The 23622-nt window shown below is 38.0% G+C and overlaps 2 protein-coding genes across 2 annotated transcripts; one reads left to right on the top strand and one right to left on the bottom strand.

The window, feature by feature from the left end:
- Positions 1-132: 132 nt before the first annotated feature.
- LOC141909269 (transient receptor potential cation channel subfamily M member 8-like) lies at positions 133-23618 on the bottom strand (the record flags this gene model as incomplete). The annotated part of the gene is made up of 31 exons (XM_074799659.1): positions 133-1907; positions 2328-2518; positions 2623-2767; positions 6944-7131; positions 7648-7804; positions 8189-8363; positions 8595-8984; positions 9190-9333; positions 9599-9824; positions 10387-10487; positions 10874-11137; positions 11579-11632; positions 12013-12147; positions 12336-12436; positions 12912-13141; positions 13299-13387; positions 13643-13743; positions 14070-14256; positions 15117-15280; positions 15575-15755; positions 16154-16322; positions 16492-16559; positions 16864-16947; positions 17299-17328; positions 18383-18750; positions 19118-19334; positions 19922-20879; positions 21233-21502; positions 22652-22791; positions 22954-23151; positions 23502-23618. Coding segments are annotated over 31 exons (5955 nt in total), but the record flags the coding sequence as incomplete, so codon positions are not given.
- LOC141908659 (uncharacterized) lies at positions 3284-6993 on the top strand. Its single transcript, XM_074798786.1, has 2 exons — positions 3284-3578; positions 3694-6993. The coding sequence occupies exons 1-2, from the start codon at positions 3300-3302 to the stop codon at positions 6334-6336; spliced, it is 2922 nt and encodes a 973-aa protein (XP_074654887.1). The 5' UTR covers positions 3284-3299; the 3' UTR covers positions 6337-6993.
- Positions 23619-23622: the final 4 nt, after the last annotated feature.

Raw genomic sequence — 23622 nt, 5'->3', positions numbered from 1 at the left:
TGCGATCTCATATTCATCAGCAAGAATTTGAGATAGAACAATCATCCCAAAGAAAACAAGAGACAACGAATAACAAGTTAAAGAGATACAATTTCATAAATATATTTGATAATTTTACAGAAATAAAAGGACAAACATTTTGAAGTCTAGACTTTTCTCAACAGTTATGATTAGAGTCATAAGAGGCAGTGATGTCACTGGTCACCTGACCTAGGGTTAGGGTTAGCTGGCAGTCATAAGAGGCAGTGATGTCACTGGTCACCTGACCTAGGGTTAGGGTTAGCTGGCAGCCATGAGTGCCTATGATGTCACTGGTCACCTGACCTAGGGTTAGGGTTAGCTGGCAGTCATGAGTGCCTGTGATGCCACGGGTCAGCTGACCTAGGGTTAGGGTTAGCTGGCAGTCATGGGTGCCTGTGATGTCACTGGTCACCTGACCTAGGGTTAGGGTTAGCTGGCAGTCATGGGTGCCTGTGATGTCACTGGTCATCTGACCTAGGGTTAGGGTTAGCTGGCAGTCATGAGTGCCTTTGATGTCACTGGTCATCTGACCTAGGGTTAGGGTTAGCTGGCAGTCATGAGTGCCTTTGATGTCACTGGTCAGCTGACCTAGGGTTAGGGTTAGCTGGCAGTCATGAGTGCCTGTGATGTCACTGGTCAGCTGACCTAGGGTTAGGGTTAGCTGGCAGTCATGAGTGCCTTTGATGTCACTGGTCAGCTGACCTAGGGTTAGGGTAAGCTGGCAGCCATGAGTGCCTATGATGTCACTGGTCAGCTGACCTAGGGTTAGGGTTAGCTGGCAGCCATGAGTGCCTATGATGTCACTGGTCAGCTGACCTAGGGTTAGGGTTAGCTGGCAGTCATGAGTGCCTGTGATACCAGATAACCCTAGGTCCATTATCCAAAGTGCTTTAATCACGTTTGCTGCCAACCATGTACAGCAAGTTTGAGATAGAACAATCGTCCCAAAGAATACAAGAGACAAGGAATAACAAATTAGAGAGATACAATTTCATAGATTTACTTGATCTATTCTTATCACCATTCTTAAAATTTCTGATTGATTACTTGAGTACAGGACCTCAATTTGATTGAAAATTAAGCAACAAAATGGTTTGTGACTCCTAGACATAATAAGTCGTTTCATCAGCACACTTTCAAAGGACACATGGCACTGGTGAACGTCTGAAGGTGGTTCTAGGCTTGAATTTGATACCTACATTGGATGTCTTGTGCGGTTGGCTCAGTTGGTTAAGTGGAGGACTGGGAACCAAAGGGTCCCTGTTTTTGAAACTGCCCCTGTCGTTGGCTGTCAAGACAAAAACATGGACTAAGCTCTGCTAATAGAGTCATAATAACCTATAAAAAGGCCCTGGCCATTCCTTCAGACCCACTAAGGTCACACTACTAAAACTACTAAACTAAAAATGAGACAATATAAACATTACCCGTATATCAAAAAATCACTCAATAAAAAATTAACCTACAATAGAAGAGATGCTTATCACAATTCAATGCAACATTAACTACATTTGTAATCATTATGTATAATGGACGGCTCTATTACATGTATAAATCATAGCTGCTACTGAAGGAAACTCATAAAAATATATATGTAAAGTGTATCTTGCAATACATATTTTGAAATAAAAATAGACTCTAAAAGATAATACAATTTTAATACATAGTGAATACATAAAACACTTGTAAAATCGATTGTATCGACAGTTTTATGAACTGCTCTATTAAATCTCTTGTACTCAGTGAGTATGATTTCGTACAGCAGTTGATGTATTATTGTTCAGCGGATGTATCCTGTAACCGGACGGACGATATATTTTCTGATAGTTGCTCCAATTGTTCGGCGTGGCGTTTCTTTTCTTTTTTTCGTTTCCTCTTTTCATCACCTGCAAAAAATTCACGGAATAAATAACAGACCTGTCTGAGAAACTTTAGTAACGGAGATAATGAGATTTCACGAGAGAATTCATAATATTCCGCAATTACGATTACATTTTAGTAGAAGTGGATTATAAATATTCAATCTAGATTAAACTGATCCTTTACAGTATTTTCTATGAGATGATTCAGAAATTGCAGCAGGTACGCAGTCATGATATGTCAAAATATGTATGTATAAAGTACACATGAAAGCTAGAAATAGATCTGTACACAATCTGTGTATACGGCTAAATCAATATTTATACTAATCCATCTTTTTTAGGGTGCATGTAAAAACTGAACCCAGTAGGAGAGTAAGTTCTGAACGATCATGATTTAATCGTTATTAGCTTTGCTTAGTAGACACTTTGAGAACAGTCCCTTACCTAAATTCTTCAAAGTTTGAATGATCAAATCTAACTTAGCATCTGTAGCTAACCGGAATTCCGATAGACTAGTATTTGCAGCAGGTGTGACAGAATTCACGGTAACATCAGTGATCTTACCACCACCACCAACTTTGACGGTCTGGGCAAATTCTTGGATACTGTACATTCGTTGGGATAATTGTTCTACTCTGAAATTATGAGAACAAAAATCTAAATATTGTGACAACGGGTTTTCTGCCTTGTTGGTTTAAATTGGCATTTTTTGCATATGTTCTGTATATGAACCCCTTACTTTTTCATGGTTTCATTGAGGCGATTTTCGAGGCTGTCATTTTTATTTCGTCTCAAACGATGCAAGTATTCCTCACAGTTTATATTCTCCCAGAGCAACAACTGTTTACATTCATCACTGGCATCTTCTGTTGTACGCTTCATTTCTGGATTCAGAGAATTTCAAATATATATAAGACACTATCTATATATACATGTATTATACATCATTTGACCCTCTAAATAAGTTTTACAATTCGGTAGATTAAAGTTAGAAGTTGCTAAAACCATTACCGCAATTATCATCTGTAAACATGGTATATAGTAATTAACCAATAAATTCTTCTTTTTATTAGAAATGAATAGATAAGTTAACTGTGACTATATCAGTGTTCCTTCAGCCTTTTAGTAATTTACTGCTATAGATGAACTAGTTTTTCAAAGGTTTTTATCTATCTTATCTTTGTCTTTATTTACTTAGGCAAAAATAACAACATACAAACTGTGTCTTGAGATCTGATAAGAGGCTCCATAATTCAAAATATCAGTCATTATGACACAAAAAAAGAATAGAATTGAACCGGACTGGCTTTTTTGATCTAAAATCTCGACTTTAGAATTTAACCCTGGGAATATCACCTGACTGTTCTGATACACACCCGAGTTCATTTCTGGCTTTGGACGCGTCAACAGTATACAATGGCTACTAGCAATCCCGAAAGGTTTGAACTTTCCGTTTCTTTCGAAGGACGTCGCGTTAACCTGTGGTCTGACCAGGATAATCAGCATAGAAAGATCCTAAACTTTTATTATCAACCATTGTTTAATTTGGAATCCGATCGGATAACTGTTGATGGCAATTTATTACAATTGGAAATCACAATGTGGAGTGAAGAATTGGAGACTGTTATTGAAGACAAGCTAAAAAACATTTATACGGAACAAATAATAGTGGTGCAGATGATGCCGTTTGATGAGGTAATTAATAATCTACAACTTCCATCTTCAGTTTCATCATCACCTGCATGTGATATCAGAGGCGCGACCACTGCGAGGTGAGAGTAAAAACTAATCATTGTTTTTCATATTTCAGGTGAAATTAGAATGGAGAGAAGCGCCCTCTGGTGTGGAGATACCGGATTATCAAATATCATTCAATCATCAACCCCAGAATCATGTGTTTATCGTTAAATGTGAAAATGAAGAAATGTGTGAAATATACAAATCGCGACTTCAACAATCACCGCAATCAATAGGTGCTGGGCTCCATGTGATCGGTACCAGACACAAAACACAATACTTGTATAAAGTGAATGTGGAATTACCGATCAGTGAAACCGAAACAGTTCCATCATACATTGATGAACCTCATAGTTCTCTGATCGAACATGTTAACCATTGTTATGATAATTTAGAAAAAAAATTCATCCAACTGAAACGCACTATAGAAATAAACGAAGAGATGCTGAACCGGTTCTGTACTGAACAACAACTTGAAGAGATGCTGAACCGGTGCTGTACTGAACAGCAACTTGACGAGAGGCTGAACCGGTTGTGTACTGAACAACAACTTGAAGAGAGGCTGAACCAATGCTGTACTGAACAACAACTTGAAGAGATGCTGAACCGGTTCTGTACTGAACAACAACTTGAAGAGAGGCTGAACCGGTGCTGTACTGAACAACAACTTGAAGAGAAGCTGAACCGGTTCTGTACTGAACAACAACTTGAAGAGAAGCTGAACCGGTTCTGTACTGAACAACAACTTGAAGAGAGGCTGAACCAATGCTGTACTGAACAACAACTTGAAGAGAGGCTGAACCAATGCTGTACTGAACAACAACTTGAAGAGAGGCTGAACCAATGCTGTACTGAACAACAACTTGAAGAGAAGCTGAACCGGTTCTGTACTGAACAACAACTTGAAGAGAAGCTGAACCGGTTCTGTACTGAACAACAACTTGAAGAGAGGCTGAACCAATGCTGTACTGAACAACAACTTGAAGAGAGACTGAACCAATGCTGTACTGAACAACAACTTGAAGAGAGACTGAACCAATGCTGTACTGAACAACAACTTGAAGAGAGGCTGAACCGGTTCTGTACTGAACAGCAACTTGAAGAGAGGCTGAACCAATGCTGTACTGAACAACAACTTGAAGAGAGGCTGAACCGGTTGTGTACTGAACAACAACTTGAAGAGAGGCTGAACCAATGCTGTACTGAACAACAACTTGAAGAGAAGCTGAACCGGTTCTGTACTGAACAACAACTTGAAGAGAGGCTGAACCAATGCTGTACTGAACAACAACTTGAAGAGAAGCTGAACCGGTTCTGTACTGAACAACAACTTGAAGAGAGGCTGAACCGATGCTGTACTGAACAACAACTTGAAGAGAGGCTGAACCAATGCTGTACTGAACAACAACTTGAAGAGAGGCTGAACCGATGCTGTACTGAACAACAAATTGAAGAGAGGCTGAACCAGTTCTGCACTGAACAACAAATTGAAGAGAGGCTGAACCAGTTCTGCACTGAACAACAACTTGTAGCATTGGAAGTAAAACTAAACAAAACTATCGATGACGTCATTGAGAAAACTATCAGTGATTTCATAGGGAGAATTGAACAAGTGGAAATATCTACTGAATACATCATTCCGAGAATCGATGAAATGAAAAAATCTACTGATGACATCATCGATAAAGTGGAGAGCTCAATTGATGATGTTATAGGGAGAATTGATAAAGTGGAGAGGTCTACTGATGACCTCATAGGGAGAATTGATGTAGTTGAGAGATCAACTGATGATGTCACGTGTCATATGAAACGCCGAGATGACGTCATTGATTCATTGATGATCAGTGAACAGATTCAGACAGACTTCGCTCCAAGCCTAGTGACATCATTTCCTGGTGAGCAGGTGGGTCAACAGTCACATTTAGTGTGTGCGCAGTGGAGGTCTAGTGATATATATTATATGGATGATAAGAATGTAATGAAGAGATACATTAGGTGCAGTGGTCCGGTCCAAGGACTCGATACTGATAGTGGTAGATATCTGTATGTACTCGTGGAGAAAAACTGGAAATACTACCTGAGAAAATATAGAAATTACAACAAATTGTTAGAAGAAGATATCACTGAAATCCTGTCAGGATGTGGAACTCTAGTAATCAGTGGTAACAATATCTATATAGAATCAGGAGGAGACGTTCATGTTTTATATTTACTTGAAAACTCTGAAAACAGTTTGATAGATAGGAACCGAGTGAAGAAATATCAGCTCCCGGACGGAGATTACTGTGTTAACTGTTTCGATGTTGATTCACGGGGACGGATGTTCATTTATTGCAAGCGTACCCGTAGATTACTGAATCTAACATCTCAAGCAAAACTTATCAGTTCTATCGATCTAAAGGATTGTGGACTAAAGTTTGATCCAGTGTGGGGATACCCATGTGTTATAAGTGACAAACACGTATTATTATCAGTAAACCCTATGACCGGTAATAAAGGAGCAGTGATAAGCATTGGATATAATGATGAAGGGTTTATAGGTCACCCGCGTATAGTATTAAACTCTACAAACAGTGAGGTATGCGAGATACATCAAGTATGTGACAGTAACACTGTAGTTATCCGTCACTGTCACTATTCTAGAGGTAATAAAAAGAACGCACTTAGTGTCTATAACATTAACATGTACCCACCCTTATGGGTGATGACAAAATAATAATTAATAATGATCGAGATTTCGAGGCAAATTTAGAGCAAAAGCTGGACAGGTTGCGTTGCGAGAACTTGTCGCCAAGGTGTCCAAAATGGATGATGAACTGAGAAGAAAAAAGTGGTGACAGTATATACGTTATAAATGTCGTCAGCCCAGCCATTATATAAAGGATAGTCTGGATCGGACTGCCTGGATCGGAAGATGCCAGTGATGCCTACACCTCCCCTACTTATCAATGTTTCAAGTGTGAAAATGTAGCTGATTATCTTTATAAAAATATCCTGGAAGAGGATTGAGACCCTTAGCAATAGTAAAAAAATCAAAGGCACTGTGGAGTGGGACGACCACACCCCCAACGGGATTGTCTAAAGCCTGACACTATAACATAAGGTAGAATTAATAGATGGTTTGCTCTCAGACCTGCCAGTGGTGAATAGGTGCTGAATATATGCCAATAACAATAGGGCTCATCCTCCTTCCATCAATACCTGTGAAGCAGAATAATGAAGTCGAATTCGATCATAAAACTCGTCCTTGGACGACGGGTTCTTCGCTAGTATTTGTACATGTATATGAAAATAGATTTCTATTAATGTTGAAACAGACTTACTTTTCATTGACTTCTCCCGCGATGAACTGCGAAGAAAATTCACGAGCGATTTAACTGCGATAGAGACATGACATATCAGTACACCAGGTGGCGGTATCGGTGGACGATTACGGTACTCGTGGATGAGGAAATAACGTTGGAAATTCCAATATCTGTCAGTATTCTCTTGGATTCGATTAAACGTGTAACTAAAACGTGATGAAAAATCACAATATCTGAAGTTATTTGAAAGATTGACAATGTTAGATATTGATAGCCGTAAATCTGAAATAATTATCGTAATATTTCAAAAATTCATGGGAATTTATCTTCAGATGAGTGATCAGAGTGACCAGGGCCAGATTGAATGGATCCATGGTCAGACCAATAATTTTGGAGATAGAGTTCTACCTTCCGTCTGGTACTGATAGACTGAATCGATTAAATTCTATATTTTTTGTTGATCCATTATCCAGTGTCAGAGGCCGTGAAATTGCATTTTATAAAAATATATACATTTGTATATATGTATAGTGCATAAAAAGTTCAAACAGGAAATATTTCAGACTTTTTTCTTCATTAGTTGCGAGATTCTATATATTATCTTTATAGTCCATGTTTCCAAAAAAGTATGATACCTATTCATCGCGATTACTGTTTAGAGGAAGAAGTCTCTTTCTTTAAGAGAAGACTGCAAAATTGATTAGTTAGCAACATCAACTCACCTGAATATAGCAATTAACAAATTGAACATCAGAACATTGGTGAATAGAATATACATTCCCAATAGTATTGGAACGATGATAGTTGATATGTATTCAGGACATCGAGGTAATGGACCATTCATCCACAGAGTCCGGTTACTAGTACATACGTCCTGTCCTGTAAATTAAATACCGTATCAAATACAAAATATACCTGAGTGTCAACTCAAGGTCAGGATTTCATCATCTTGGTGAAAATATATTCATAAGCTTACTCATTTCTTTCAACAAGAAAATTGGTTCATTTTTAAGTGCCCCAAGAGCACTATCCATCACAAAAGGAATGAATGGACATTTTTAAAAAGTTTTCAAAGTATCAACAAGGTTTCGAAATCGTTTCTGAAACGTTAAGATGTGTTCACAGAAATGTTTCAACAGAATGTTAACTAAAAAGAAACATGAAATATTTTCGTGATGATGTTCAGTTAAACCACCCTCGTTTATCAGCCAAAAAGCCAAAAGTCGCAAGAGTTATGAATCATCAAATATTTCCACTTGTTACCTTCTATTTCTTCGAGAAACAATTCACCATACATTTGAAAATATGATTTTCGTAGAACAGATATAACGATCTCTGCGTTCAACGGAGCATTCGGATAAAGAATGGCCTGAGACGCGAGTCCATACGCCAAAACAAATACCATCAATATCACAACGAAGTAGGTCAAATCTATCGTCTGAAATCAAAACAATATGAGCAATTAGCTGGTTGAAATACGGATAATCGAGCCACAGTGAGTTAGATATAACCCACAGGGAGGAAAATATGAACACAAAACATGCGCATGTACTACCCGTATATGAAAATGCAAGCTGTGTATTTTTTAGAAAATTATGAATTTACTCCCAGCATTTTAAGTGGGAAAGCATCCGTATTGAAAAGGTTTGATATAAATTGTAACACTCACCATTTTTCCGATCATGACGAGTTTTGGGCCGAGTGATTTGCGAGCGTAGAATATGTGCAAAACACGGAAGAAGTACATCATCAAATCGAAAGATAAGATGATTCGCGCGGCTGTAAACGTCTCTGTATTTTCGACGTATCGTAAAGCCACCGTCGCTACGAACAACCCGATACCCAACATGTCCAATATGTTCCAACCGTTTTTCACGTAACTGCGTAATTTCAATTGCGCGTTGTGGCTCGATTCGTCGGTTACGAGTTGACGTATTTCCTCGGCGAGAAACGAACCGATCCAGACGGTCAAGACGATCTCCGCTACGCCGGGTCCGTGAGCGGAGAAATCGAATAGCACCACATACGTGAACAGTAACAGAAACATTAGGTATGATATCTGAAACAAATAGCGAAATAAATCATCAATGAATTACAGTCAACCCTCGATTATACAACAACTTCAAGACTTTTAATCCCTGATTGCAACATTTTGGATGGATAGATAAAATACCCTGTCAACCGAGTCAAATTTCGCAGTTTTTCCTCCATTTGAAATTAATATAGAATATGTTTTCCGATTGATTTAATCAGAGCTCACTTACACAGTTATACATGAACGTTATAACTGGGGCTTGGAAGAATGACATGTACCGATCACCGAGCGAATTAAACGATCGTTGGTCTTCGCTGAAGTTGATTACATTACGCGACATTACGAACAGAGGACACACGACACACAAACATATCTGAAAGAATATATATGTACATGTATACTTCATTGTCCGCCTAAACAACTAACATAATATGTTTTATCTGATATACTGTACACTATAGCTGATATGTCACCAAAGGTTTCAAATTGTAATCGCGATGCTATTCAAAGACCATCATAAGATTTTGGAGTTGAATGAACTAAAAGTTGAGCTCATAACTGCAGATACTGTACGTTTGTACTTTAACAATTGAAGAATCGTTAACTAAATGAAGGCTCCTGCAAATATGTTTACTCACCCTCCATGATTCCGTTTCCTCATCTAGGTCACCCATCCAGATATTATTCAGCAGAAGTTGACAACACGGATGCGAGATGAAATTCTTGTTATTTGCTTTGACTGCCAGCAGTAAACACGTAGTGTTACCGTAAAGATTCAAACGCCTTGTCAGCAGTTTTTGAGCTTTTCTACTGTCATCGGTGTAGCATTCGTTCAAAACACCGATGGCTAACTCCTCAAAATGACTGAAAATAAATCATCTCATTCATTACAGTAAACTTTAATAATACATGTGTAGATAATTAAGTAAAGACTATAAATCGAAATAGAATAAATGAAATAAATCTCTACAATGATCCTGAATTTTCTTTGCATGCATACAGCAGTGGAATTGCCAGGATTCAAAAATTCAATAACCTAAATTCTAAGTCAACTAGAGTAAAGAGGCAATCAATCACCAAGATAAAAATAGCCAAAAAGACATGAAAATATATTTCAAAACAATTTTCCCCTGTACTTTTCTATTAGCTTTATGAAATCTCAGAAGTACAGCTGCTCTACCTACCATGGCCACAAATAGATACGTAGAACTCAATTTTTGTGGGTTAGATGGCTACACCCTGTATTTTTGTTAAGAACCCACCACCAAATTGTGACATGGAATAGGCCTACCATTTACCCGATGACAATGACAGACCTTATAAAATTTCATTGGAAGAATTGAGTTATTTCATTTATTCATATCAAAATCATATAAAGGTCCTATGAGCTTTTGACGGTACGTTCGAAATTGAAAGTTGCACTTACAGAGCGGCTGTGGATATCGTTTTCTTTAACTCAGAATCATCAGTTCTCTTTTTCAATGATTTCAGCAGTTTTGATGCCGTCAGAGCTGCAGCTATTTTATCCTGTAAAATCCCACACAAACTCTCAAACCAGTGACAGACAAGGCAAATTTCATCCGTGAAATTACTCAGAAAATTGATTTTTGTCAAATTTTGAATAGGTTCGCTATGCACATTTTCTAGTTAGCAATTTAATTGACCTGAATCAAACATGTTAGATATTATTCCAACCTCTTAACGTAAAGCGTTATCAGTAACAAAGTGAAGGGGTTTCAGTAATATTTGATTGAAATATGAAAGAAAATAATCAGAAATCAACCCTCAATAAAACCTAGGATATTTCAGTACACAGCAAACAAATTTAATCAATTCTATATTTTTTACGCCGATATAGAAACAAATACCGAAAATCTGCAACAGTTCTATAACCCAGAATCAATGAATCTTACCTTGCCTTCCTCCCAGAACAAATTGGCCATTTTTTGTCTATTGAGTAACACACTCCAAACAAACAACTCTCGCGTCGGATTATCAAAACTCGTAGGACGATCGGTTTCTCGAAAACTCGTGGTCTGCAACTCGCATTTACTGGTGATCAGTTCAGCTGTTGTCTTCACGCTAATATCGTACCTGGAATCTCGCAGGTAAAGTGGTTTGTAGAAGTCTCCTATAAGCTCAGAAATCAGTTTACCAACTGCTTTCAAAGTGACAACCTAACATGAATACAAAATCAGTAGATTTCATTTCTATAAGGAAGATATTAACAAATATTCAATCACTGAATGAAATGATCTCTATTTCATTTCAAATGCTCATACATCATCAACCATAACTCATAAATGAACTGAGTTTATTTACTGGGTATCAAAGCAAGAACATCGATTATAATCCATATCACACTGTATTGAAAGATTGCCGAGATACATCGTGAGGAATGAGGTGAAATCAGAGAAAACTTCAACTTTCATTCCTACAAACCTTGATTCTTAACGATTGGAAAAATAACCTCAGTTCATTTTGCCAATCTTTGATACCTTGTAGAATGGATCAATGCACTAGTACAGCTACCCACCTGTTCTTTATGAGTTATGGCAACAAGTGTTTGTGTATTTGGAATGAAATAAGACATTAACCATGTTGTACCAGATATTCACCTCATCTTGTCTGCACTTACTGAGTAAACAGTACAACAAACTGTTCTTTGGAAGCTGCATAAAATAAATTCAACGGAAATGATTATTTGACCGCAATAAGGCTAAAAATGACAATTTCCTAAACAATTCCTATCACCGAGATACTGTAATTCGAAGTTTCACAAATAGATGAATGCAACATTACTTAATGCTGGGTATTCAATAATAATCTAGCAAAAGATTGGACTGAATTTCCTGGCCTGAATCGATCAGGCTAAGTAGGTCTAGATAAGTCACAGTGTTACGTCTAGCTGGACCAGTGATAACAGCTAACTGATCAACTGGTCATAGTCTGAATGCGGTTATGTAAAATATGATGTCTCTATTTCTCAAATACTGGATTAATTTCATTGGATACAAATGAATAAAGCGAGGAGGGTGTTGTATGTGCTCACGTGGTTGTAAAGGTTGAGAATTCGTTCAATCGTAAGAAATTCATGAATGTTGACACCGTTCTCTAGCAGCAGACGAACAAAGTCAACTCGATCCAACATCAAAGCCATCTGCAGGACTTCTTCCAATTGTTCGGGCTAAAATAGGAATATAAATACGACATCCGATCAGAAACACAGAATGAACTCAACGATATGCAGTAAATCTGATGCTTTTGGACTGGAAGATTTTCTCGACTAAAACTCTCTTTGAGTTCGATGGTGAAAGTAACTATGTATGGATTGACATATAACAGGTCAAGAGATACATGGAAATAGAAACTCACAGGAATATCCTTATGATCAGTAAATATTTCCATCTGCGCAATGTCCACACGATTCCAAGCGAGGGCCAAACGTAATTGATCCAACATTTGATTTTTGTTAGCTGAAAGTACAAATTCTATAACCTGCACAGTGAAGTCTTATTAGGCTGTCTGTCTTCTAGACAGGAAATCCTAATTCAACCCGATGTTTTCCTGGCTTTATCTTGACGCGAACCTACAACTTAAGACCAGTCTGACGTTGCTAAGATCATTTTTTTGGACGTATGTTTGTCCCAGGGGCAGATCCGGCGGTCATTTCTGACCATAGTACTTACAGAAAAGTGCACTTTTCCAGCAAAAAAAGGTGCCAACTATGAATTACAATGTACTCTTCATTCCTTAACAACTGATACATTAAGTCATGAAGTTTTCTAGTGTGTACATTGTTTAAGTTATAGTGACTTATTTGACGAAAGGCAAAAATTTAGTGATTAATTCAAAAAAGCACAACTTATCTTGAGTAGTATGTACTTCTGGATCTGCCCCTGTGCCAAACATGGCCTAAGTAGTTAAGGATTTAAGTCGCGTTACTCTTACCTTTTAAAAGTGCTTTTAAAATCGCTAAATCAATGGATAAACTCGTCCCAGCAGAATCGTTTTCAGAAACTTGAAACACGGTTAACATATCGCGTTTATTGAGACAGTCTTTGATAAATACAAGGTATTTATTTTTCCACAAATCTTTATCGCGGACATGTTTCGGACATTCCATCTCCAGTCTTTCGAGCAACACGTTTTCCAGATCTTTATCTATCTCGCTACCACACCTACCAATAAACCATATACCTTTACAACGTATTCAGAGCATGATGAGAATAACCAGATGAAATGATATGTTAATGAGGAACCACAGTGATCCCGCCTGCCATCCTTGCCACAGTAGCATTTAACATCATTCCTCATTAATGAAAATGTTTTACTTACTGCGTATCAGTTATTCCTTCATTATCAATTTTCTTTTCTGTCGAATTTGAATATGCGAAAGCTAACAAGTCTGCCATACGCCCTGAACCCTACAAATATTAGATACCGGTATTCAAACATCCTGCAGTCGTTGCGGTTTGATATGATAATATAATCAAATATAATTATCCCTGGGCTTTATTCCTGATGAGCAATGACAATTTTATGTCTTATGATTATCGTGATTTTAACTAATTCTTAAGATTTTGAGACCAAATTTCTACCATTTTGTTATCTTTTTTATGCCTTTTCCGGCAAAGAAATCCTATGTAGGCCTAATAGCTCTTTTATAGTGCATTATTTACCTGTACTATGACTGCTGGTGTTCCTACATTGATGGCTCTATAAACAGTCTCCAGTGAGCCGGGACCACCCTCCAGTAAAACACAAACGATCGGTACTTTATCTATTGAAGAAATAATTTCAATGCATCGAGCTACATTTCGTACAAATTTAGAAAGAAAACAATCTAATTACAGTCAGCATTGAAAGGGTTCATCTTATACTGTTGTTATATAATTCATAGAGATAGAGCAATAAAAGTTCAGTTTTGGATTTAAATTAATCTGACAATCTTGGATCTTATCTCAGTGATTCTAATTGAAAACGAATTAACCACAAATACTCAACATTACCATCTAAATGTTATCAAAAGTAATGGTCGAGGCTTCACAAAATAATGACTGAGACATTTAAGGCGAAGGGTGACAGTTCGCGTTAAAACAAACTTACCACAACCGGTGTTGGTTTTCATCGTCGATATAAAGTTTTCTAATTCAGCGCGGAACTGAATTTCAGTCGCAGCTTGATTTTTTGTGCCATTATCGACGAGTATAAAATGTGTATGATTACAATCAAGCGGAATTTCACCGCGTCGCTGGATGTTTGCTTCCATTCTGTATTTAGCGGGCCATAAACCCTACAATCAATACGCAATATGCTGATTCATTCGAGTGCTTCAATATATCATGATCTTAAACCCTAAGATTTATTTCTAAATCTCGACATAGTAGACAATGATAAACTCGAACCAGTTACTTGCCAGTTCAGCCTGGATGGAAGATTGTTTATACCAACCAAAACCAACATTTCCAATTATGTACTTTGATTGAAACAAAGAATTCTGTAAATTCTAACATATGCAATCCCACATTGGTCATAGAAAATACAGACCAAAATATTTCCTTGAGTTGATAGTTGATAGTCAATGCTTTAACTCTAAAGCCAAACGCACACAATGCAGGGAAACATGGAAGTAGGCGACAAACACATGTTCCCGAGCAGTTCCTTCAGTTGAAAGTTAATTCAATGCTTCGACTATACTCTGAAGCTAAATTTGCGAGGAACAACCTGGGACACTTTCGGAGATATCGAAAACTGTTGTTCTAGCAAAGGCTTCGCTTACATATGCCGGTATATATATATATAATATATATATATATATATATATATATATATATATATATATATATATATATATATATATATATATATATATATATATATATATATATATATATATATATATATATATATATATATATATATATATATATATATATATATATATATATATATATATATATATATATATAGTACGTTAGAGATATTTGCCTATAAAGGTACACAGCGTTATGAATTTGGTTATAGCACCAATTTGAATTTACCTCAATCATTTGAAACTCAATCACTGTCACTGTAAGTCACAATAAATAGTCTAGATTAGCAAAAACGACGATTTCCCCTTTAAAGTATCGCTAGATTGAACTAGAAACTTACGTGTGGATTAATGAGATCCGATTGGTTTGATACGTATCCCCACGGCGCGATACCTATGCAAACTATTTGTGTTTTACTGGTATGAGTTATACTGTATTCCCTGACCGCTTCACCGACATGTTTCATCACTCCAGAATGATTGCCTCCTGTTATAATCCACGCACCTGACATAGAAATATAAACACTATGTTTGACAGCACTATATACAGTTCAATGTCATAAAAACATGATATCAATGTCTTGTTTCCAGTTGCTCGGTGGATCGGATGTGTGTTTGACTCACAACCGAGAGGTTGAGGGATCGAATCCTTAGTGAAACTATGTTATTCAGGTAGGACATATAAGTGCTTCCTGACTGACAAAAAAGTTGTAAACTGCATATAATACTTGTCTTATGAATTCATGCGGTAAATGAACTAATAACTTCATTGAATACAATAGGCTATAGATATATGCACCTGTTGTACTTGCTACTTTCATTAGTCCACGCTGAAACATTTCCTTTAAACGTGGTTTCATTTTAAAACTTCTCGCACCACCTGTTACCGATATGATTAAATTCGGTGTTTTCAGATTCCATTGGTCGAAAAGTAAACTCTTCATATCATCCATCCGTGAATCACACGCCACTCGACAATACTGAAAATATACCATCTTCACCCGTCAAGGGATTCGGACCCACTACGCTTAAGCTGTTCCCCGAACCCCTTGACCTCATGAGTCGTTACTAGCCGACCAGAATCCGGTCGTACCAATCACAGCGCTTGTAACAAACCGACAGTAGACTTCTGGTTTTCCCGTTAAATGGACCAATCAGCGAACGTTTTACCGAACAAGGAAGTATTTCGTAAATCGATATATGACGTCATGCGCAACAGCTCCAGTAATGAAATCACGCTTCGTGAGGCCAGGGGGCTGGTGGAAGCGAGTTCGGGAGTGATACTGGACCCATGGCAAGCGAGGATGAAAATATACACACATCATAGACGAGTCATAGACCTACATAAACTAGCAATGTTTCCTGTTAGATTCTATACCTTTCCAATTCGCTGATTGAATCCGATAAATTCTATTTCACCATATGCATCAGTTGGCTCATTGTACGTATCATTCTCTGGACTCCAATCATTTTTTGCATCTTCACGACACGATTTTTCCAGTGTTTTTCTGCTGTGGGCAGTTCGAAGATGACCGCAAGCACAAACCCTTTAAACAAACAGTGATTACATGAACTGGATTGCTCAGGATTATTTAAGGACCCTAGAAAATCTTGACCGCAATACCCAATATGGCAAACATAAGTCCCTCTACCGGTGGATTGGATGCACTCCGGCAGTTGAAATTAATGCTATAGGCCTAACCAACATAAACTCACTCTTCTGAATTTTGAGTTGATTTTGCAAACACATATCTGGCACAAACTTTTTTCTTAATTTTCCATTCCTGAAAATAGATGAACAATTAATTAGGTGTTGTTTTATCAATCAGTTGATGTTGACAAATACAAGATGAGTTTATTTTATAGGTGAACTACTTTATTTGATGCACAAGCTGTTGTTACTTATAGTCACTAGTGTAGAGTAGAGGTGAATGAGTAGTCAATGGAAAGTATTCACAGTCAATAAATACTGATTGTTAATTTTCCATTGACCTTAGCCTCATTTTTCAGCCATCCTAGTACAGTATCTACGAACCAGCACCCCGTGACGTACACTTAAGATTTACCACTACTCCTTGTCACTGTTACCTGTCGTTGGTGAAGAGGCCCAACTTTATTATACATAGTTGCGGCGTGTGAATTCACTGTGCCATCATCATATTCATTGTTAAACTGAAAAAGAAAAAAATATTCATGACTTCCCAGTTACGCAGTCATTAATTAACGATCATGAAATATTTGTATTCTGATAATATTAGAAATCAAGTGTCACACGAACAAATTATAAATAAAAACACATCAAGTAAATCACATCATCGACATCGTGTTGAATGAATAGAGATTGAACGGTTTTTAAATGAAAAATTGTTTGTTGTTTGTCGATAATTTGAGATTGTGGCGTCCACTTTTTGTGAAAGGCACTGTATCCATGGTTACGGATGATGCCAGGGATGTAATTGAGGATGCCGATTAGATTGTTGCAGATTTGGATTCCTTAAACTATAATTCATTGTTGGACTTAACTGTTACACCGATTGAGATACTAATTTCTCTTTTTGCCCATTATTTATTGTTAGGAAAATCGTAGTAAAATTCCAAATAGCAGGTCGATGAATAAATTATATTGAATTGAATTGGATACATAAAACAATAAGTTAAGATGGTTATATAAAATTCAGGCGACATGACCAGCAGGTGACAAGAAGATTACACAACATATTTGATAGATGAGACACAAATTAGGGCTGCATAATCAACTGGAAAATGCCTTAAACCACCTCACTAATTCTGCGACAAGAATGGGGTTGCTCCGGTAATATCTGAATCACGACATCCGTTGCTCGAGTCTAATCCCAGATGCGGCGTATCTCTAGTCGAGTCGGGGAAAAATTGACAACAATCAGGTCAAATTGAAAAAATCCAAAAATTTGATACCATCATTAGTCTATGCCGGTAACACTTAGTCGATACCGGTAGTAGTCTACTGCAACTACTCTTAGTAACCTTGCAGTCCTTCTTCACGTTTTCCCTTTACCTCAAATGCTTGTTAGATCATCCTATTAGATAGATAAATCAATAAATCAAGATAATTCGCAATTCTTGTAAAAAGTTTTTATATCGTTCATTCTTCTTCAGTACAGTATAATACACCGTTATATGTCAAATACATACAATCCTGTTGACCCCATCAAAAATAAATCATCATATAAGCCTGATCGCTATAGAAATTAAGACTGAGACAAAAAAATAAATGATTTGTTTACCAGTTACATAATCCTCATATACACTGGATAATGTTTTACATAATTACATTCAAAATACTATAAACGCGTTCAGTGAAACCATAACAACAGGAGAAATTAATCGTCTTTTATGATGTCAACATTTTGCTACATTCACATTTCTGATCCAAACAACTCCAAAACCGTTGTTGAAATAGATTTATTTACATTGGTTCCGAATGATCTGAAATTAAGAAGGTTTTACTGTACAAAGTAGGACTTTCGGATTTGATTTTGTATTTAGGTTACAACAGTATCAGGACAGATGGAAGAAGCGTCGAGATCAAAGATGCATTTAGCTGTTATTTTCATTCACATTATGATTATTGCGAGTCAACGCGTCGGCGTTTAACAACAGACCGAACTCCGACCGATTCACCATTTGTTGTCGTCGTCGTCGTTAGCGATGAAGGCGCTGCTAACGTTTCCGCCAGTTGAAGAGCGGTGATTGGAGATTCTTCGAGGTACGTTTTCACGAAATTGCGAACCGGCTCCAGAAAAACATCGGGATTCCGCAAGACGTTCTGTTTTATATTTTTAAATACGTCATCTAATGATTCCAAAACGAGAGAAAGTTCATCTTCCGACTCACAACCGGTAGAACGTTCATTTCCAGACTTAAAATCAGCTTTCAGGTCGACGTGATTGCGTTCATTTACATTCTCATCATTGTTCACTACGAAATCTGGATCTCCTAAAAAATAATCAATAAATAGATTTGATATTGACTCATCATAGCTTCGACTGCCCAGGATTTTGCTCGTCTCAGGGAGAAAATTAATCGTGGGTTCCAAGGCAACCGGTCCGTTGCATAAATCTTTCAAATTTCATTTCACAACAGGGATGCCATTGGTTATGGGGATGCCATAACCCAAACTGATTTTCTTTATCTGGAGGCAGCTGAATTAAATTACTGTATAACAGCACAATATGACATCATATACGCGATATCTTTCCACAAACATAGGACACACTACAAAGTGATTCATTTCAGAATTATCCCTCATAAACTTGATTACAATAAATGGTTGTTTTATGGTATTCTGAATGAAATGTTTTACCTGTCGCAATTTCATAAAACTGCTGTTGTTCAAACCGAAGAATCTCGGACTCTGAATCGAAGGTTTTAACGCCGTATTTCGTCATAACGATGCCTTGGTGCTTACAAGGTCCACCAGTGCTGCCGATCGTACACGTACAAAGCCCGAATTCCATATCAACGTCGTAAATCATCCCTGGTTTTCTAAAACTAGGCACTTTGAATATTTTATTGGTAACCTAAATTAAAAGAAGTTCAAAATATATCATTTTATCATAAAAAATTATAAGTATATATATTTTTTTCCTAGTCCAAATTTGTGCCCGACGAGCTTTTGATCAGTTTCATCAATGTAATGATAATCCTCGACTAAGATACCTTACACATGATCCACTACAGTAGAACCTCGTTACAATGAAATCGCTTACAGTGAAATATCATTTACAATGAACAAGGGAAATAAAAACCTCGGGAAAAATAATTGCTTTTCCCTACCATTATCTTTCATCTATGTAATAAATAACACACTGTTTATAACGATGTTCAACTGTACACATACATTTATGACATTTACAGTAGCCTTTTTGATAAAATCCGGGATGAGTCCCGACTTCAGAGTTTCATCAATTATTGGGAATGAAGAAATACCATAAGCTGCAGTTTATTATTGAGGATTAAGTATAACTCAGATAAATGAGCTTCTCTCGAAATTTTGAGTTTAAATTTTATAAAACGCCTGAATCTGCTCTTGTTCTCAGAAAGTGCTTGTATTCAGTAAGCAGAACATCGTAAAGAAAAAGGACTTTAACTTTATATATTTTAATACCTGGATAATTGCATCCTCATTGATTTCTGCATCGACGGGGAAATACTTCGGATTCGGCGCAAGTCGTTTGTTGGCTGCATCGATCAATCGTTTCTTCAAATCGCAGTCCCATCGCGTTGTAATAACGTCTATCAACTGAATCATATTGAATTGTTTTAAACGTTCGAAGATTTTATCTTTCACGATACGCATCATCGGTTCGCTGTAGTTATTCGCCCAGGTGGCGCGGTCGTCGTAGATATCCCGTAACTGTTCGACTAATCGCGGATACTCGTGCGACCACCTCGCGACCGATTCCGCGTAAATCTCGTCGAGTTGTTCGTCGTTTTCCGGATACAACATGTCACGTAATCGATAGAGTATCTCGGCGCGCGCGTTGGCGTCGATACCGATCGTGGCGCCGCCATTCCACAACCAACGGCGCATTCCCTGCAACAGATGAATCACGCATAGAAACAACAACGCAGTCGGCCACGCGTTACGTAAAGCCGTCCTCAACGCCTCGTGGTTGTCTGTGATAAATAATACCGGTCCACTTTCTCCTCGACTGTAGAAATCATTATCGGTCAGCAGTGATTTGTATAAGTCGAACGCGAATATCAGCGTGTCGACGCTGTCTGACGTAGTCACGACGACGCCGAGTGGCAACGCGCCGAGAGGTGAATACGTTAACAGTAAGAATACTTTATGAGCGTGACGATCGACGTTCGACGCCGGCGGTGGCGAATAAACAAACACCATTTCGCAAGATGTGTCCCATTTTTGGTGAACGCGAAACATCAACGGCGTACATATAGCTAGACAAGTTTCACCGTCGTGCGTTATACGAACTTTAGCAAATTGTTCCGGGTGAACGCCGTGTTCCGTACAATACGTTTTAAGCGTTTCTTCGAGTTCTATTAATAAATTCTCTTTATCCGGAGCCTTGTACGGGTGACCGTATATTTTACTGTACAGCCTGAAATATAAAGCCCAGAAAAAACTATTACGTATAATATACAGGCCTTTGTCTACAGGTGAAGGAGATTAATACATTCATCTTTTTCAGAAATTGAAGACAGGTTCCAAATAAAGTACAGTTCTAGAGTCCGGTTCCAGACCCGGTATGGCTCTAACTGAATAGAGTTTTGATTTGACAGTATCTAGATCATAGTTTTGAGAATAGTTGAGTTCTTAATTAATAAGAGTAGAGACTACTCTAACGAAATAGAATTAGGTCTGGTAAACTCGTAACGACAATTGGGGCGGCGCAGTATTGTCATAGTAACAGCGTTTGCGACTTTCTCTTGACCGACGAGAACACAAACTTACCGATAACAGAAACCGAAATCCGGATTTACCGCTCTATCCGACGATTTCATGAAATAATCGTCGTAGAATCTATCTTCGAGATGGAATCTGATGACGTCTGAGGCTGAAGTCGGGCTATGTCCGGCGGCGTAAAGCTGTTTTAATTTATCGATAGTTTCAGCGTTAACATCACGTTTACGATACGTATCCGGTGAATCAATCAGATGATTATGTTTGAACGATAAATGAACGCGCATGAAATAACCGTTGGTTATGTGAGCGTGTTTCGATCTGAATTTAGAAATAAAATCCAGTCAGTTTGAGTTTTTACATTTTTAACAGGGTTCCTACAAGAGCCAAAATATGAACTTCATTGAACTGTTTCTAAACTTCAGGATAAATAGCTTCATTCATTGCAATAAAATAAGCCCTTAAAAATGGTTAAGAAAATCAGTCTAAACATTTAGGGGTCAAAGTGTACAAAATCTTCTGAGAGACACAATGTTTAGAATTTCAGGGCAAAAGCCTAAAACTCCTGGGTGACCAGTGACATCACAGGCACTCATGACTGCCACCTAACCCTAACCCTAGGTCAGGTGACCAGTGACATCACAACCTCTCATGACTGCCAGCTAACCCTAACCCTAGGTCAGGTGACCAGTGACATCACAGGCACTCATGACTGCAAGCTAACCCTAACCCTAGGTCAGGTGACCAGTGACATCACAGGCACTCATGACTGCCACCTAACCCTAACCCTAGGTCAGGTGACCAGTGACATCACAACCTCTCATGACTGCCAGCTAACCCTAACCCTAGGTCAGGTGACCAGTGACATCACAGCCACTCAGGACTGCCAGCTAACCCTAACCCTAGGTCAGGTGACCAGTGACATCACAACCTCTCATGACTGCCAGCTAACCCTAACCCTAGGTCAGGTGACCAGTGACATCACAGCCACTCAGGACTGCCAGCTAACCCTAACCCTAGGTCATATGACTGTGAATGGCTTGGATAGTAACAAGCCAGCCAATCAGAACTAAGCTTACATATGCTGCAGCTTGTGAAGTGACCTTGACACTAATTTATAAACAGACTTGAGAGGCTGGTATTTACTGAGGCATTGCATGGAGGCAGAATTCAATCTGCATAGGCCCCTATAATCTAATGGGATAGAGATTAAATATCCTTTCATTGTGGGCATTGTGAGCATTACCCTTAGAATTAAATATTGTGAACGATTGCTGAGAAAGGAAGGCAATGTTACTATTTAAAGACTAAATCGATTTGAATGTAATAACCAGGATTGTCAGTGGCATCTCATGAAGAGTCAAATCGTAATGTACAATTTGTGGATCTGGGTCCATGACCATGTATAAGCCTCGAATACATCTAATAAATGTAGTTTATTTGAAAACGAGAACGTAATTACCCAATTACCTTGATTTTCTTCCATTTCTCATCTTGGACTTTTTCACAACAATGTTCAATTTCGCCGGACAATTTGTGTTTTTTGACGAGAGTTTCAAGTTGGCTAGCTCATTTTTGGGCTTCGTATTGTGCTGACAACGAAGATCAACCTGTAATTGATGAAAATACTGAACTGAAGAAGACCGTCAGGATGAAGACAAAAACGTTGAATAAATCATCAGCTCAAAGCAACATTTCAAGACTGTTTTTTATTCTTAAGGCAGTTGTAGGTGGGGGCATGAAACAGCATAAGTACAAAATTTAAGCCTCACTCTGTATAGATTGGCGCCGGTTTCACGAGGGTATGTTTTATCCTTTCGCCACGTAGTTTTCGACGACTGCTCGAAATCTGCCAACCATTCCAGAGCGCCCTCTTTCGTCGTGATTTTCATGAAGATCGACGCGACAAAACCATCATCGCATGATTCAAACGAACAAACACGGAAGTCGTATCCGGCTGGTAACAAGTCCTGTGAAAGATAATACTTTTACTCAGCAAAATGCACTGGGAATGAAGTACAACTCACTTCAGTCATCAAATCACTTAAACTCATTGGAATTAACAGGAATAACGCTGCCTTATTGGATATATTTGCACCTGCCTAAAAATGATGAATTGAATTCATTTGTAGGAAGGAATGGCAGCCAATGGGGATTGAATTGGATTGATATGAGACACAGATGAAGAATGAAGTTATTTTTTAATGAATGAAAGCAGTGATGCGTGATTCTCCTCAAATTAATCCGGTTCACTAGCTCTTCGGTGACCATTCTCCATTATCTCGACAGTTTTATAACACGAATTACTATGAATAATCACCTGTAAAACCTGATTTCGCCGCATAAATTCTTCATCGCAATGACAGGACGCCATTGCAGCAGCGCCAATACTCGGTGTTTGAATATTCTCGGAGCGACCCTTCTCTCGCACCAGAATCTAT

Source organism: Tubulanus polymorphus, chromosome 7 (genome assembly GCF_964204645.1).
Source record: "Tubulanus polymorphus chromosome 7, tnTubPoly1.2, whole genome shotgun sequence".
Taxonomy (NCBI): Eukaryota; Metazoa; Nemertea; class Palaeonemertea; order Tubulaniformes; family Tubulanidae; genus Tubulanus; species Tubulanus polymorphus.
This window is presented reverse-complemented; position numbering and strand designations above follow the sequence as displayed.

Bases quoted from the DNA above. Each gene is read 5' to 3' on its own strand.
- LOC141908659 (XM_074798786.1), top strand. From the start codon at position 3,300: ATGGCTACTAGCAATCCCGAAAGGTTTGAACTTTCCGTTTCTTTCGAA. The intron at 3,579-3,693 runs GTAATTAATAAT...TTCATATTTCAG, and splicing joins AGATGATGCCGTTTGATGAG to GTGAAATTAGAATGGAGAGA.